Source organism: Anoplophora glabripennis, unplaced genomic scaffold, assembly GCF_000390285.2.
Source record: "Anoplophora glabripennis isolate ALB-LARVAE unplaced genomic scaffold, Agla_2.0 scaffold374, whole genome shotgun sequence".
NCBI classification, from domain to species: Eukaryota; Metazoa; Arthropoda; class Insecta; order Coleoptera; family Cerambycidae; genus Anoplophora; species Anoplophora glabripennis.
Window position 1 is genome coordinate 335953 of NW_019416499.1, and position 17637 is coordinate 353589.

The window sequence follows — 17637 nt, forward strand, 5'->3', positions numbered from 1 at the left end:
TTCATAGTGCAGGGAGATTGACTGCCATTATTTTAATAGGTCTATCGATTGAACCCAAAGAATAAAAAAAAATTGTATATTATACAATATAAGTCTCAATGTGAGCATTTTTTAGAATAGGATATTAAAATGCCTGTTTATAATTTTATAAAACATAAAAAGGATAAAGATATACAGGTTTTTTATAATTAAATGATTGACAAGAAATCTAAATTATTTCTATTATAGTCCTGTAGCCAGGGGGGTCCCAATTGCCTCCTTCATTTATATGGAGTTACCCAAGTGTTTTTTTGTGTATTTTGAGCTGCAGAACACGAATTTTTTGGGTAGAAGTTTGCCCGGATGTCGAATAAGTTTTGTATTAACAAAAAACTTGCAAAATACTGAGAACTTAGTTTTTGGCAAAATAAAAAGTATTTTCTTGTCTTTCACCAATTTTAAGAAGAAAATGTCTCTTGCAATTTTTTTGTTAAATGTATAGTTTTTGAGATAAACGCCGTTAAAAACTCGAAAAATGCAATTTTTGCGATTGTCAATTGTTAATAACCTTTGATTGAATAGGTAGTTTGTAATTGTGATGACGGAGTTTGAAAGTTCACGTTAAATACTACAAATTATGAGTAACTGCAGTGTGAAAATTTGTTTTTTCCACTGTTATTTGAAGCTATAAACAAATAGCGATTGGGCGTTCAGAAGGGTGCTCCGCCATGTATGTAAGAGAGCGGTTGCCTTCTTACAGGCGTTTAATACACGATTTTGACGCGTACTCTTCATTTCTAGACCAAAGAAACGATGAAAACTGAACGAAACATTAACAATTTAATGGAAATTGCAATATTACAATAATTAAAATTATTTCTTTTTTTGACAAATAATGCAAAGATTTGATTTAATTAAGCTATTCATCTTGTAACATGAACGTTAATAATTCTACATCTTCAGTGCAATTTTGAAGCGCGACTACAAACAAGTTTTAAAAATAAATGACAATCGTTTAAAACAAAATGCATTAAAAAGGCGCGAAAAATTTGAAATATTAAAGATATAATGTTTGCATTGTTAATTCTAATTTGCTTTGTAATAGTATATTACGTAATAAGTGTTGTAAAAAGCATTTTACGCACGAATGGAAAAGTTACGCACGACGCCGCGTAGCGGCGAGTGCGTAATTCTATGAGTGCGTAATTGCATTACACCACGTATTACGTACTATACTTTACCTACGACCACTACTTTAAATACTTAAAAACACATCGTCTGCGATCAAAGCAAGATTTCTATTACGTCGTACTGTAAAAAAAACGCACAGCTTGGTAAAAAAATCGTACAGTTTTCCTAGCAACCGCCTAGCAACGGTCAATACAAACAGTATTGTGTAGGCTGTTGCTAGGCGGTTGCTAGGAAAACTGTGCGATTTTTTTACCGTACGTAATAGAGGAATCTTACATTGATCGCAGACGGTGTGTTTTTAAGTATTTACAGTAGTGGTCGTAGGTAAACATTATTATACGATTTATATGAAAAAAATTAGCGAAATTATATTAGTTTTATTTATAAACGATGATAAAAATGTTTTATACTTATATTAAAAGCGTAATATCGTATAATTTAGGTGTTTTTATAATTATTATTTTTTAAACTTGTATAATAATTTTAATTATTGTAATATAATATTGCAAATTTTCATTAAATTGTTAATGTTTCATTCAGTTTTCATCGTTTCTTAGGTCTAGAAATGAAGAGTACGCGTCAAGATCGTGTATTAAACGCCTGTAAGAAGGCAACCGCTGTCTTACATACATGGCGGCGTGCGCACCTTTCTGAACGCTCAATTGCTATTTGTTTATAGCTTCAAATAACAGTGGAAAAAACAAATTTTCAAACTGCAGTTACTCATAATTTGTACTATTTAACGTGAATTTTCAAACGCCGTTATCAGAATTACAAAATACCTATTCAATCAAAAGTTATTAACAATTGAAAATCGCAAAAATTGCATTTTTCGAGTTTTTAACGGCGTTTATCTCGAAAACTATGTGTTTAACAAAAAAAGTGCTAGAGACATTTTCTTCTTAAAATGGGTCAAAGACAAGAAAATACTTTTTATTTTGCCAAAAAGTAAGTTCTCAGTATTTTGCAAGTTTTTTGTTAATAAAAAACTTATCGACATCCGGGCAAACCTCTATCCAAAAAATTCGTGTACTGCAGCTCAAAATACACAAAAAACACTTCTCTACATCTAAATAAAGGAGGCAATTGGGACCCCCCTGGCTACAGTATTACTAAGTAAGCTTGCGCAGTGCCTTGCACTCTGGTTTTAAGAAATATCTTGTATGTAAAATAACTGTGCTCTTTTGATAAATTAAAGGTTTTATGAAAATAATGTTTTGTTTCTACTCATAAACTGGCCAATTAATAAAAGAGTACATTTGACAACAGCGCGTTAACCGCTATAGACAATCAGGTCGAGTGAAAAAGAGGTTACAGTTGATGCTGGTAGTCGAGAAAGTAAGATATTTCTTCATAATCTCGTTTAAAGGTTATTATTTTGTTTTATATTTGATCTTATGCCACATTAGTATCGGAAAAACTAATTCATCATGTTCAGTAAATTTCAGTATCTTGATATTTTATGAATATATAGGGTGATTTGGGGATAATGCCATTAATTTTAAGGAAAGATAGGGAAGTCAGTAGAATACAAATACGCGATTGAAAAAAATTAAATTTAAAATTCATATTTACGCTGAAAAAAAATTTCAAATCCTTATTTAAACCTCTTTTCGGGCAGCTCCTGACCTCTGACCCACAAAGGTTTATCGATAGTCAATCTTGACCCACCGTAATATTCGGTCATTAACACAGTTTTAATGCGTTTTTACTCCGTAGTGAACGACAACGAATAAACAGTTTTTACTATGTTTATAATATTATAAAAATTTTTGTATTATGTTCAATTAATTATTCAGTGTGTAGTATACCTTATTATGTATTTCTTTTCAAAGACTAGTTGGTACTGCTAAAAAAACACTTACTCAGACATCCACAGCACTTTGCGTAAATAGTTGGGATCCGTTGCAATTTGATTTTGAAACAAATTGAAAAATTCAAGACGACTGACTGGGGAAATCAGCTGTTTCGCTTCAACGTTCGAACACTCTATAATCCGCTGTCGCATTCCCTGTTGCGAAGTTGGGCGCCGAATTAACGAAAGTTAAGGGGTGTTTATTTTTTAATATTAGGTTAATTGAATTTCTGACACTGCATATCTCCCGCAATTAGCCAAAAACCACCCCTTTTTTAATTTGAGGTCCTAGTGATGAACTCTATACCCACCTCCCGTTTTTGAGGATGTAGATCACAAATTTTAATAGAAATGGTATTTCGAACTTTCATAACACCTAGGCAGACAAAATCATACTTTATACAAAATGTTAATATTTGATGACACTATGATAGGTCTATATGCGTTACCATTGTGACTGTCAAGTGACATTTATTATTACTTCTAGGAGAAGGTTCTATCGGAGAATTACATTTTTTAATATGCCAGCCAATATATGGTATGTGATGGTATCTTAGTCCACGCAACTCTCCAACATATATGTACTACACAGGGACAGCCTGGTCGACGACCATCTGACTTAAATCCGATGGATTTTTACTTTTGGGGCAACACAAATAGTTTAGTTTATGCCGCAGAAATTGAAAATGAAGATGATCTATTTTATGTGTTTCCTGTGAATAACATGTCTAATGATATTAAGCTATAATTTACATTACTCAGAGTTTACATTCGATCCAATTTTAGGTTAATGACCTAACACACGTCTATTTTACGGTGCCAGAATATGCACATATTATAATGTGACGTGGTAAACTTGAACTGATTATTCGGATTTAGTTTAGGTACTATCGTATAACACTTATTTGTTTATTAGGGTCGAATCTGTCACGTATTAAAATGACATTGCAAATAATTATTTATGATACAGGTGTCAAAAGTGACATTTTATTTTGTGAGTGGAGCAACCCCACGATCAAAATAAAATCACTTTTAACAAGTGTGTCATAAAATATTTTTTGTAAAACTGTTATAAAGAAAAAATTCCGTCTGTGAGTTTGAACTCCCGATCTATTGTTTTGGCATTGCGCCACTGCGATCGTGACAATAAAGTGTATACGGGGTGTTTCAGTTCGGGTTGAATCAAACTTTAACCACAAATATAATTCAATAAATAATTCAGAATTGCCTTATAAAGCAAGGGTCTAAGTCTCGCCGTTTTCACCCTACAGTGGCATAGGAATAGGTAGTAAAGAGGGATTTTTTACCCCAACTTCTACACCAATAATGATCATTTGAGATTCACTTTTAGATTCCATGAACAATTCTACGTAAAAAAGGTATACTTATTGAAAATCGGTATAGTGTATAAAATTTCAGTAGAATGGGAGATCGTTCTTCTGATGAGAAATTTAGTTTCTTAGCGATAGGAAATAAATTTTAAATTAATGTTATTATAATGTCACGTATTAACTTAGAATTCAAAACAATATTAAATGTCTCTACAACGGCAAAACGACGGGAAAATTCTAAATATAATCCCTTGTTTATTATTTATAGCATTCGTAATGTGGTGAATTCTCACTCTGACCTAATTTTTTTTTATTGCCCTTCAGTACGGTGGACAGCATGTTCAATGGCACCTCCTCTAAAATATCATTTGTTCCATTCTGAAGCAATCCTTGCTCATTCAACGGTCCGTTTGTTTCAAGCAGATGTAATTTATTTATAAAATTACACCTACTTATTGATTTTAAATCTGCGTTGTGTGTCAATTACACTATCCTTACTAATGATTGCCGTGAATAAACAACTAAGCAACGTATCTGTCTTCGGGAATTGTCATTTTATTTTTAAGATTTGAAATATTAGTTAATGTTTGTAAAAAAAAAATGGATGGATATTCAAGTCTTTCTTATCAATGAAACCCATTCAAGTGAGATTTTCGGTAAAACGATACACATTACCGATTTTCAACAAGTACACCTTTTTTATGTAGAATTGTTCACGGAATCTAAAAATTAATCCCAAATCATTATTAGGTCATTGGCGTAGAAGTTGGGGAAAAAAATCCCGCTTTACTACCCATTCCTACGGCACTGACCTTTAAGAACCGACCAATACGGCCCTGTACAGTGAAACAGTGAGACTTAGACCCTTGCTTTATAAGGCAATTCTGAATTATTTATTCAGTTCTATTTGTGGCTAAAGTTTGATTCACTCAAACTGAAACACCTTGTATATTAAGTCAGGTACTGGATAAAGCGTAACTAAGTAAAACAGTTGTAAGATGTTTAGTGTTTATTGAAGCTGTCCTTAAATATTGTAAATTTTGTGGTTAAAAAAATGGATGGAGTAATTCTATTATTCCATCAGATGTTAAAGAAGCCACAAATAGGGCAACTTTAGATCTGTTACCCCAGAAATCCCGGCAAAAATATGATATAGCATATAAAAGACTTATTAAATGCAGTAAACTGAAAAAAGTAGCAGAAAAGTTCACTGAAAATATACTTTCGGCTTACTTCGAAGAAAAATGTAAGTTATGGAAAACGTCTACACTGTGGTCTAATTTCTCTATGATAAAAGCTAGTTTGCAAATCAAGAACAACATGGATATAAACAAGTACTCATGTTACAAGCTAATAGCGTTTTTAAAAATGTGTAGGATATCGACCAAAAAACTCGAAAACATTTACCAGCGAACAAATTAATACATTTTTTAATGAAGCTCCGGACACCAAATATCTAATGATAAAAGTTGCATCAATTTTTGGTTTATTTGGAGCATGCTGTCGTAAGGAGCTTTGTAAATTAACATTGGATAATATTGAAAAATCAGAAAACTTCTTATTGATTCATACTTTGGAGACTAAAACCAACGTTCGTCGTAGTTTTTGTAACATTGGAAGCTACATGAACTATTACCATAAATATGCTGCATTAAAGTCAGTCGCCATTACTCACCGTCGCTTTTTTTCTAAATTACTTTAGCGACAAATGTACTGTTGGGATAAATACTTTTGGGAAGATACTAATATAGCCAAATTTCTAAAATTTTCAGGTCCGAAGCATTATTTCCGAAGATCTTCGGCATCTTTCTTAGCAGATTCGGGAGCTAATTAAATTACAATAAAACGACATGGTGGACGGAAATCATTAACCGTTGCTGAAGATTACATAGAGGATTCTATTACAAATAAAATTAAAATTGCTGAGATAATTATTCTTCCCAGCACTAGTACCTCTTCTAATACTGCAATTGCTTTAGATAAACATTATACTTTGACATCAGCGTCATCAGGTGACGTCAACAATAATATTGCAGTTAAATTGAATACCTCCGCAATTACTTCTAAGGGAATTATCTTAAGTAACTGTTCGACTTGTAATATTAATATTAATGTTTCTAAATAAATAATTTATAACTGTTCAAATAAATAATATTTATTATTGTTTCTAACCAATATATTACTTCTAAATTTATCAATACAGCTTTCTATTATCTTGAGAAGAACGAATATTACTATAAAGGGTGTTTCCACCACAAATAGAACTCAATAAATAATTTAGAATTGCCTTATAAATCAAGGGTCTAATTGTAAGTCTCACCCTTTACAGGGCTGTATTGTTCGGTTGTTAAAATCATATTATTTATGAAATCTTGGGTATGCTTATAACAAATTGATTCAAATTTGGTGTGGTGTTAACATTTGCACATGTGCATAATTTACGGTAAAATTTACAAATTTTTGTAGATCATTGGCGTAGGAATGGGTAGTAAAGCGGAATTTTTTTACTCCAACTTCTACGCTAATGACTAATAATCATTCGGGATTCATTTTAAGATTACATGGACAATTCTACATACTTGTTGATAATCGGTATAGTGTATCGTTTTACCGAAAATCTCAGTTTAATGGGAGACCGTTCTTCTGATAAGACTTGAATCCATTTTTTTAGAAACACTAACTAATATTTCAAATCTTAAAAATAAAGTGATTCTTACTGATGACAGATAAATCTATTATTGCTTGTCTGTTTTTTCATCGTTAGTATTAGAAATTATGTCTATTTGAAACAAACGGACCGTTGAATGAGCAAGGATAATTTCAGAATGGCACAAATGAAAATTTAGAGGAGGTGCCATTGAATATATCCACCGCACTGTAGCGCAACAAAAAAATGAGCTTAGAGGAGGAATTCACCACATTACGAATGCAATAAATAATACACAAAAGAATATTTACTAGTCGTTTCGCAGACGTAAAGACGTATTATTTAATATTGTTTTGAATTCTAAGTTAGTGCGTGACATTATAATAATATTAATTTAAAATATCCTTCTTATCAGAAGAACGGTCTCCCATTCAACTGAGATTGTCGGTAAAACGATACACCATACCGATTTTCAACAAGTATACCTTTTTATGTAGAATTGTCCACGGAATCTGAAAATGAATCCCAAATGATTATTAGGTCATTGGCGTAGAAGTTGGGGTAAAAAAATACCACTTTATTACACATTCCTGCGCTACTGACCTACAAAAATTTGTAAATTATACATTATGCATATGTGTAAATGTTAACACCACACCAAATTTGAATCAATTTGTTATAAGTATACCGACCAATACGGCCCTGTGAGACTTAGTCCCTTACCTTATAAGGCAATTCTGAATTATTTATTGAGTCCTATTTAAAGTTTGATTCACTCGAACTGAAACACCCTATATAGTATATAGCATTTTATTTCTAACAGTAGTGTTATACATATTTTTGACACGTAACATTATATAAGTCAATTTTTATTCACTTATCAATGCCATTTTTATTTACAGTTTTACAAAGAATATGTTATTACTGTACAGTTTTTTGTTTTTATATGTTATATTATGTTAATATTGTGTTCTTAGTCGCATATTCCTATTATTAAAATATATTCTTTACATCACAAATTTAAATGTCATGTTGGTTAGTGAATGAATAACAATGAAAATATTATTATATTATTATAGACCTATAAAGTGTAATGGTAAGGTAGGAACAATATTTTTGAGTAAAATACTGATAATACCAGATGATAATGTTGTGATTAAATCTTTATAAATAGTGAAATGTTAGTCATGTTTGGTGGATTAGTCTAGTTATAGTGCGTTCGTTATAATTTAAGAGTCGATTAATTAAATCAACTTAGACCTACGCTGAAACAGCGTTCAATGGCGCTAAATGAACTAGATCTAATAGCACAGCAGAATTGTTTTATGTGCTGTGCTAATAGTTTCTTGTATCTAGGTAGAATTTACATTACTATTTTACTCGCCTCCTAGCCCACAGCTTCTGTCAAATACTCAACCTAAAATGGTTTTATTTACAAGGTGAAATGGTTTCTACTTCTTAGTTCCACAGAGTTGGTAGAAAGTCCGTACAAATTCAAAGTAACACTAGTTCATCAAACAGCTAATAATTCTGAGATTTTATTAACAAAATTAAAATCAGCTACATTTAAGATCTGTACGTACTTGTTCCATTTCTCTTAGTTGCACAACAAGTCCATGTTTCATAAAATATTTTTAGGAACACTATAATGAGCATAATTGAGATAACCACAGCTGCAACGACATAGTATGAGTTAATAGCACCAGAATCACTACTTTCACTAGACATGGTAGTATGAGTTAAAACATCCAACATGACACACGTTATTATTCTTTTTTATACTAAACGAAATATCTAATTTACTCATTGACGGCTTATCAGAAATCCGCTGTTTTATCATTTTAAATTATCGTCTACGTGTAAGATATCAAAAATGGCTTATTGAATTATAAACAAAGTAAATTAAATCACTCGTGCTGTGATTAGCCAAAAAAACTTAAAATTCTAAAAATACTTTCACCTGTCAGAAATCTATTCCCATGTTCAATTCGTTATCACATGACTTATAATGGGTTGGGGAATAAATAATGTTCGTTTTTTTTCAAATTTAAAGATTTATATGAAAACTGAACGCATTTTTAAATTGACATGGACCTTCAAGTTGATAAAATTAATCATTTTCGGCACTTACTTCTTTTTGTTTTTAAGAGAGACAGGGGCCCTAAAACCGCTCAAGCTGATCGGAAATGTATTTGTCTTCATATCGTATAATTTGAAGACTTTATTTTTATATAAAGCTATTAGTGAACAATTTGCAATGAAGATTGAATTTTGGACCACCATTTAACTATACATTATAAGTATACTAAGACATATTTTTTAATAAAATACTGTACTATCAAATATCTTGCGAAGAAATCCTTACGTATGGTGAAATGGTAGTTGTTTTGTCAATTCAGAAAATCGTGGATTAAAATTTGCATCTGGAAAACGCTTACTATAATTTAGGATTTTATGAATTAAATGAACTAAACGTTCCATACCTATGTTTAGGATTATGTGACTAAATAAACTACTTCAGTTCTAGGAGGTCCTTCTCTGGAGGTAAACTCACATAAATATTTACCTCCAATCCATCCAAACTCTGTGAAATAATCAAACTAAAATTATTTATAATGTGAATTAGTTTCTGGTTCTGAGTTCTACAGCATTTGATAGAAAGCCTGTACAGTTCCAATGTTACATTTATGTCAGTTCATAAATTTGAAATGTAGTTTTAATTATCCTGATCGAAAAATTTTGAACTAGGTCACAGCTAATAATTTTAAGATTCAATTTAAATAATTAGCTAAATTTAAGTTTCGTACGTATTTGTGCTATTTATTCCTGTTAGGTATACAACAAAACCGTACTCTATAAAAGGTTTTTAAGAAAGCTATATATAGTTAAAAAATTTCCACTATCATAACCGAAAAGTCATGTATTATTACTAAAGAAATAATTTAAAAAAAAATAAAATTCTATTTAATACAATAAAAAGCATTTTGATTGATTCTTCCTAGAAATGGTGGATTTTTCAATCATATTAATTTGAAAGACTTGATAAACTTATAAATTTTGACTTTTAAATTTACCGATGTTTCGAAGCCAGCCACCAAAACGTTCGAAACTCATATTTCTCACACAAATGTATCACAGACAGGCTACAACAACACGTCTAAGTAGCTCTGTAAGCAGTAGAAGAATATTACACGAACTTCCCAAAAATCGCGAATGTTTCGAAACTCTGCTCGAATGGTCTTCTATCATGGAACAAGCCGTTCACTACAACGCCTCAAGACACCCAGACAGCCGCCGCACCATTCAAAAGGCACCATTACAAAAATCACCGATCTTTCTAAAATTTCACCCACCTTTCTAAATCTCTACCGTCGAGCCATCAGAACAACAGTGAGTCGGCGTAGCAACCCCCGCGTTATCGGACACAAACCTCGAGCTCTAACGCTATCGGTCAGGTCCAGATTGAATCAAGCTTCCTAAAAGCCTCAGTACCGGCACATCAGGGAGTCCGTACACAGTGAATTAAAAATAGTGAACCAAAGACAGTGATTTTCAGACACTAAGGTATCCAGCCCCCGAGCAGGTGTCGAACGCACAGGCACCGGAGGTGCCCTGGACAACACGATCAGGGGAGAAGCTAGCCGGTCTCAACAGCCGGGACCAACCCAAGAGGCGACCAACACCGTTTCGCGATATGGCGCCCATGGTGGGGCCAGATGAAAATGAAGCTAATCACACACACTTCCACTACATGGCGCCCAACGTGGGGCAATGTCGCCATATGAAACTAAAGTTAGCGTTCCACGACTATAACGTGGGCGTCACAGTTTTTCAGCAATAATATCATTAGTTATTGTTATAAAATGTAAACAACTGTGATAGAAGTTTCGCCATGTAAACTATTTACAGCCAGTTGTCAAAATTAAGGTTACGCGCTATTGTTCTAGATAGTTTCGACAATAAGTGAACGCGAAATGAGTAGATCAAACCTTGGACATATAATTAAGTGGACTGACGATTCTAAAGTTTGTATATATAATGTTGGTTAATTTTCGAACCTGTTCTGTTCTGATGTAGTAACATATCACCAGTCTGATATTTAATTCGTTTTGTGCAGCCAATCAGAATAGATTGAGTTTTTTTGGAGTAAACTCTAACAAAAACCTGGGCGAAACAATTTTAAAGTCTCTTTGATTCAGTTTCTGGTATAGTAAACTTGCGTGCAGTTTGAAGTCCATCTTTAGAGGTAATTAATTGAATATTTACATATCATGTTAATTGTATTTAGTTTAGTAAATTCCAATTTGAGTTTTGTTGACCACTTAAGACTTGTAAGTTTTTTCTTTCTTTCCTTTCTCTCTTTTGGAGAATACCAGATTAAATTTTAAATCCAATCTATTAAATCTAAGATTTATTGTTAAATCTGACATATCAGATTTATATTTTATTAATTAAATAATTTATCAATTAATATAAATTATCGTTTAGGGATTATCTACTCACGATTTATTTAAGTGGATATTTATGGAGATAATTAGCAAATTAGCTATTTAAGGTATGTTATACAAACCTTCTAAGTAAATTGTGAGATAATCAGTACAGTTTTGTGAATCTGGCACTCCAGTTAGGAAGGATTAACTATTTTATATACTTGGAAAGTACGTTAGCTGTCTTCAACATAGTATTTAACGATCTGGCGCACAACAGTGTTTAGCTATAACTTCATGGTAGCTATAAAGGAGAGATTCTTAGGGTTGACGAGACTTCTATTTCATCCCTTGTTACCGAACTTGTTCCATGACATCGAGCTGTATAACCACCGTCCACCTTCAAGGCCAGACATTATGAGAAATAAATATATAGATTTTATTTGTTTCCATTTAATTCTCCTACAGGCTGAGAAAATTATTATAGGAGTTTTAGTAGACTAATTATTCGTAAGTTGGTGCCCAATCCACTGTCTTATTCTATCCCCTGTAAAGTTTTCTAAAACTGAAAAACTATATGCTGGAATTGCATTAGAGCTAATCCACTTCCTTTTTGCCTCCGCTACAAAAGTTGCACTTTATACGTCTTCACTAAATAAGTAACGCTATAATATAAGTAGTAAGATTAGAATTGTCTAATTAAAAAATTTGCAATTACTTTACGCATCGCCACAAAAGATTGAAAGATCTATTCCAAGTGTTTATGTGCATTTAAGTGAATGCCAAGCTACAAATATTGGATGATCTAAACTATATTTGTAGCGTGGAATGTTTTTGTTTTTTCTATTATTTCTTTAGTTATAAATAGGGACTTCTAATAACTAGATATATGTTTTTATATAAAAAATAAGGAAAATTTAATTTTAATAATCGTTACTTCAATATAATCTTGCAAATTTAATTTCAGAGAACATTATTTGTATTTTATATTAGTTAGTGCTGTTATTTATTGTTAGTCTCAAAGAAAATTTTAATTATACTGGGAGTTCTAAAATGCATTTACGAACCCTAATAACTAAAATTTAGTTATTAGGGTTCGTAAATTCAAACAGTTAATGTTCGAATGGCACATTATTTATTACAGTTATTTGTACAATGTTTAAATAAAGTTTTCCAAATTCACCTCAACTATACAAATAATAAATTGTCACAAATTAAGTGGTTATTTATTAAAAAAAAAAACAGTTGAGCTGTAATGAGAATTATACAAAAGCAACAAAATGCGCCCGCAATTAAATGTTTGGACGAAAGAATTTGCTTATGAGTAATTCACAACGTCCTTTGGCCTTTATAACAGCGCAAATTCCCTTTGGCACAGTGACACAGTGTCTACTAAAAATCTACAAAACTCCGATGTGAAAAATTCCCAAATCTGAATTTTTCTTTCAAGATTAGGGATTGTCCTTTGGAAGTTGTTCCGCAAGGACTCTGTTATATGATGTTATAATGTTTCAATGACATCTAGATCGGGGCTACTTGACAGTCAGCTAAAGTTTGTTTGACTGACTGATTGATAAGATAGAGGATGCACCGTCCTGCTGGAAAATGAATTTTCTTTGCCAAATTGTTCTGACGCTCTGGGCAATAAATTACTTTCAAAATTTTACCGAATTTTATGGGCACGGTTACATTAATGAGTCTAGTCTTCCATCACTGATCACTACTTGAATCCCACTGTTCATTAATAGCTTTATATCTAGCCGAAATTAAACGCTTTCTCTTCGGGAATTCTGTCAGTAACGGATTTTCTTTTATCTTAGTGAAAACAAAATCATTATTTTGCTGTTGACATTTATAATTATTGCCTCTAAGAGTACTCTACCTTGTAAAAATCGTATAGATGTTTAACCACTGACAACATTTACTCGATACGTCTGTTTCTTGGTTCTACACCATAGTAATTTCTCTCACAGTAGCCCTGGTATTTGCAGATTTAACAAAAGGCCTTTGTGCCCTTTTTATTACACTTGGCGGTCGACCAAAACTCTTTTCACAAACGTTTACGCTATCAGATTCTCGGTATGTTTTATCAATACATTTATAATTACAGGTTTCGGCAAATTTAATTCGCCAACAATTTATTTCATCGATTTCCCTCGCTCGTATTGTCGAATTATTATTTCACGCACTTTTTTAGAGACTATAGAAAATAGTTTTTGTATAATATTGTTACGAAAGCGCCACTGATAGACACACGAGTTATAATTATAACAATGACCATTTTGAGGAAAAAGGTGCTACGTCCGAACAAATATTTGTCAGTATATTAAGCAATATGTTAGTTTGGAGGATTTGCAGATCAGAACAAATTTAATAATTTTTAAAATAGTCATCGAAATGTTTTCTAAAATGACTAAAAAGACGCTAATGTAAAATATATTTATTCTAAGATTGTCATTGTTAACTGTTATTTGCTCGTTCCAAAAATTAGTTTTTAGAGCTCGTAATACTTTTTAAAATATACAGGGTGACTCATTCATAATGTCATTAATTTTAACAATTGTATTCGGAAGGGCTAATAAATACAAAAAAAAAATAGAAAAAAAGAAAAATTTCTCAACGTTTTAAAAAATATGAATTACCCTTTAACTCCCATTAACTCGGGGCCCTACTTTGCATCACATTTGCTGAATGGGAACGCGGCGCCGCTTCACAGAGCGTTCGAACGATAAAGCGAAACAGTTGATTTCCCAGTCGTCTTCAGTTGGTTTCTAAATCAAACTGCAGTGGATCCTAACTTAACAAAGTGTTACGGACGAATGAGTGAATGATTCTTTAGCCACACACAACAAGATATACGTACTACAAACTGAATAATTAATTAATTGAACATAATACTAAAAACTAATATGCAATTGTATAAAACATACGAAAACCGTACAACTAAATGGCAATAACCTAACATTACAAATTATTTAGGTGTGTAACAATTATCCTTATACATTTGTTTTTATTAACAAATAAATAATAATTGTTAATACTTAAAATGTAAAAAATATCTTATTCATTCATGTGTATTGTGTACAGATAAGAGTATATTTTTGTCGTTCACTATTATAAACACAATAAAAGCTAGGTTAGTGACCGAAGATTCACTTAGCAAGATCGATCCGAAAAAGCGTTTAAATAATGATTTGAAAATATTTTTTTTAGCGTAAACATGTAATTATATAAATTTTTGCATAAATTTGTTGTTAACGTATTCGTATTCTACTCACTTTTCCCTGTCGTTCCTTAAAATTGATGACATTATCACTGTTACCCTGTATATAACATACAGTTGATGTTTTCTGAAATACATATATCAGAAAAAGGTTAAGATCATATACAGTTAAATTTCTAACATGTATCATAAAGTGTAGTGCATAATATTATGAAACATAATAATTTTAACAAAGCCAATTTATGCGAAGGATATAGCAATATTTTTTGAGGCGAGGGAATTCGATCTCATAAATGAAAAATAATACGCTATATCTAAAGGTATTTTCTAAATTCATAATATAATAACCTCAGGAGGTTGCTGCGTGGGTATTTGGTCTGAAAATCCTTAATGAAGGAAAGATCTAAAAATAAAAATATATCAGATTTATTTATAATTATTGTTTTTGCATTTAGAACGATAAATGGCACTTTCGCGTTCAAGAATGAAAGTTATTTAAATACCTATTCATTCTTGAACGCAAAAGCATTTCGCCTTCGAGATTCAAACAATATTTTTTAAAAAACTGCAATAAAATAAAACAAATGTGTTATATACAACAATTTAATTTATATTTGAAACCGTTTGAACCGTGTTTGACTCAAGACTATTTGAACCTAATAAACAAAAAACATTAGTTGTTTGAAAAAGTAGTGTCAGAATTATATATTGCAACTCATATTCTAAGAGTGTTTAATTCAAAATGAGCTTGGAAAGTGAAGACGAGCATTTACCAGAGGAAGTATTGAAAACGGCACAAACTGCTGTTTCACAATTCATCCCCAAAAATTCGTCGAGAGAGTACGAAATTGCCTACAACGAATTCGGTGTAGTTCGGAATGTACAACGGTGGTGTAGTTCGAAGAGAATTTAAAGTATCCGAAGCGGTATTACTGGCATATTTCGAACATAAAATTAATAAAATTAAGTCTTCTACGTTATGGTCTGTATACATGTTGAAAAATACACTGAATGCCAACAAAAATGTATATATCAGAAAATTTCCAAAACTCATACCGTATTTGAAAAGCAAATCAGTTGAATACCGTCCGAAAAAATCCAGAATTTTAACAAAAGAGGAAATTGAGAGATTTTTACAAGAAGCACCTCATAATAGATTTCTGCTAGAAAAGGTCATTCAAATTAATATAAATCGATCGATTTAACTAATTTTGGACAACTTTTCAGGTCATTTTAATAAATTTTAAGACAAAAATTCTATTATTTTATATATGTAGGTATATTACAGAATTCCAGATTCCAAAACTCATACTCCGAGATTTGTGAATTTAAGTCCAGACCAAATGAAGATATACCGCAAATATTGTGCTTTACGTTCGGCAGTTACTGCAAGTCGAAGTTTTTTTGTGAAGTAGGTATGTTAGGGAAAATGTGTTAATCAAGTGGTTGGCGTTAACAAAATAAGGAATGTGCCGAAAGAAATAGCAACTTATCTCAATTTGCCTCATCCGAAAACTTATATGTACAAAGTAGGGTTTGCAATTCCGCATTCCGCGTTACAGTATTCCAGCAATTTCCCGCATGTCAATGAGACCTGCGGAATTCCCGCATTTGCGCGGAAATTCCCGCGCGGGAAATTTTTTAATAGAACACGTCCGTTTAGCGACATTGCGCGTGGCGCGCGCGAACGCCCCGTTTGGTTTGCGTGCGCATCCTGTTCCTCTGTGATAGCATCGATCAATCGAGCAAAGGAAAGGATTAAAATCGACAGATCTTGCATCATTCAACAAATTCCTTGATTCGTCTGTTTATTTTATTACTTTATTATACTATATAATAATAATACTATAATAATAAATATACTTTATTATTACTTTAACTATACTATACTGCCCTACTTCGGAAAAAGACCGTAAATGCAGTTTTGTGACAAATTGAGATAATTAAATTTTCGAAATCTATATCGCATTATACAATACCCATCCATAAATATCAAAAATATCGTTTTCGTTTCTTTAAATTTAAAAATTTATACATTTTAAATTTCTAATATTGTGTCACTTAGCAGACTGACGTATTTCATTAACAGGTACATAGTATAAACGTCGCATGTGACCACATACGGCTTTCTTCTCTAGCAGAAGCGTTGAAATACGATGTTTTCAACAAATTAAATTCGTATTTGTTTACATGCGTTGTTTTAAATTAAACAACAATTAAATATTATGTGCAACACAATATATTAAAAATTGTAAAATATCCTGCAAAACGTCCAAAATATCATGTATAGGATGTACACGTTCTGGTTTGCGGCATTTTTACCTAGCAAAAGCTTAAATTTATTAAGACAAAACAACATTTTCGACGCTGTTTTTATTGACATAGCAATGTTTTCTAACATTCTTCAAATACATTAAAAAATATTTGTTTTTCATTTGCCGTTACCGAAAAAATCAAGTTATTACCTTAATTAGTAAATGAATGACAGCCAAATGAAGTATGCCTAATATCTCTTTGCAATTTTCTCTAAACTGTCATATTCCAAAGTAGGGCAGTATATTATCGATTTATCTAGCAAATATTTTTTTAGGAATTGTTACTACGATTAAATTACTAACCTAACCTAGATGTTTATAAATTTAGTAATTTAACAGCAACAAGTACGTTAAGTAACTAGAGACATAATAATATCTATGTAAAAATAACAAAAGTAATATATTATCGATGCGTTGATTTCTGTTGATTCTTAGTTAATAAACATAGTTTTTAATGTATATAATGCTTATCTGTTGATTTTTAAATACCAAGAATTATTTATATTTCATTTGATTAAATATAAACATTCCACAATAATAACATTATTATTTTCATATATAAATATATTTTTAAATCTCTCGCGGGAATTACAGCGGGATCCCGCTGTAAAGGTGAATTTACCGCAAATTTCCAGCTGGAAAAAAAAGACTGCGGGATTGCAAACCCTA

At 31.7% G+C, this 17637-nt stretch overlaps 2 protein-coding genes across 2 annotated transcripts in view; one reads left to right on the forward strand and one right to left on the reverse strand.

The window, feature by feature from the left end:
* LOC108908714 (extensin-like) overlaps positions 1 to 8753 on the reverse strand; it is a 127469-nt gene extending 118716 nt beyond the window's left edge. The window contains exon 1 of the mRNA XM_018712835.2: positions 8587 to 8753. Within this exon, the coding sequence (XP_018568351.1) occupies positions 8587 to 8731 (145 nt within the window). The 5' untranslated portion in view covers positions 8732 to 8753. The remainder of the gene's footprint in view (positions 1 to 8586) is intronic.
* The window catches only part of LOC108908713 (orexin receptor type 1-like), a gene marked incomplete at its 3' end in the record, with an annotated part of 283301 nt that overhangs the window by 159132 nt on the left and 106532 nt on the right, over positions 1 to 17637 (forward strand). The gene's annotated exons all lie outside the window — the stretch shown is intronic.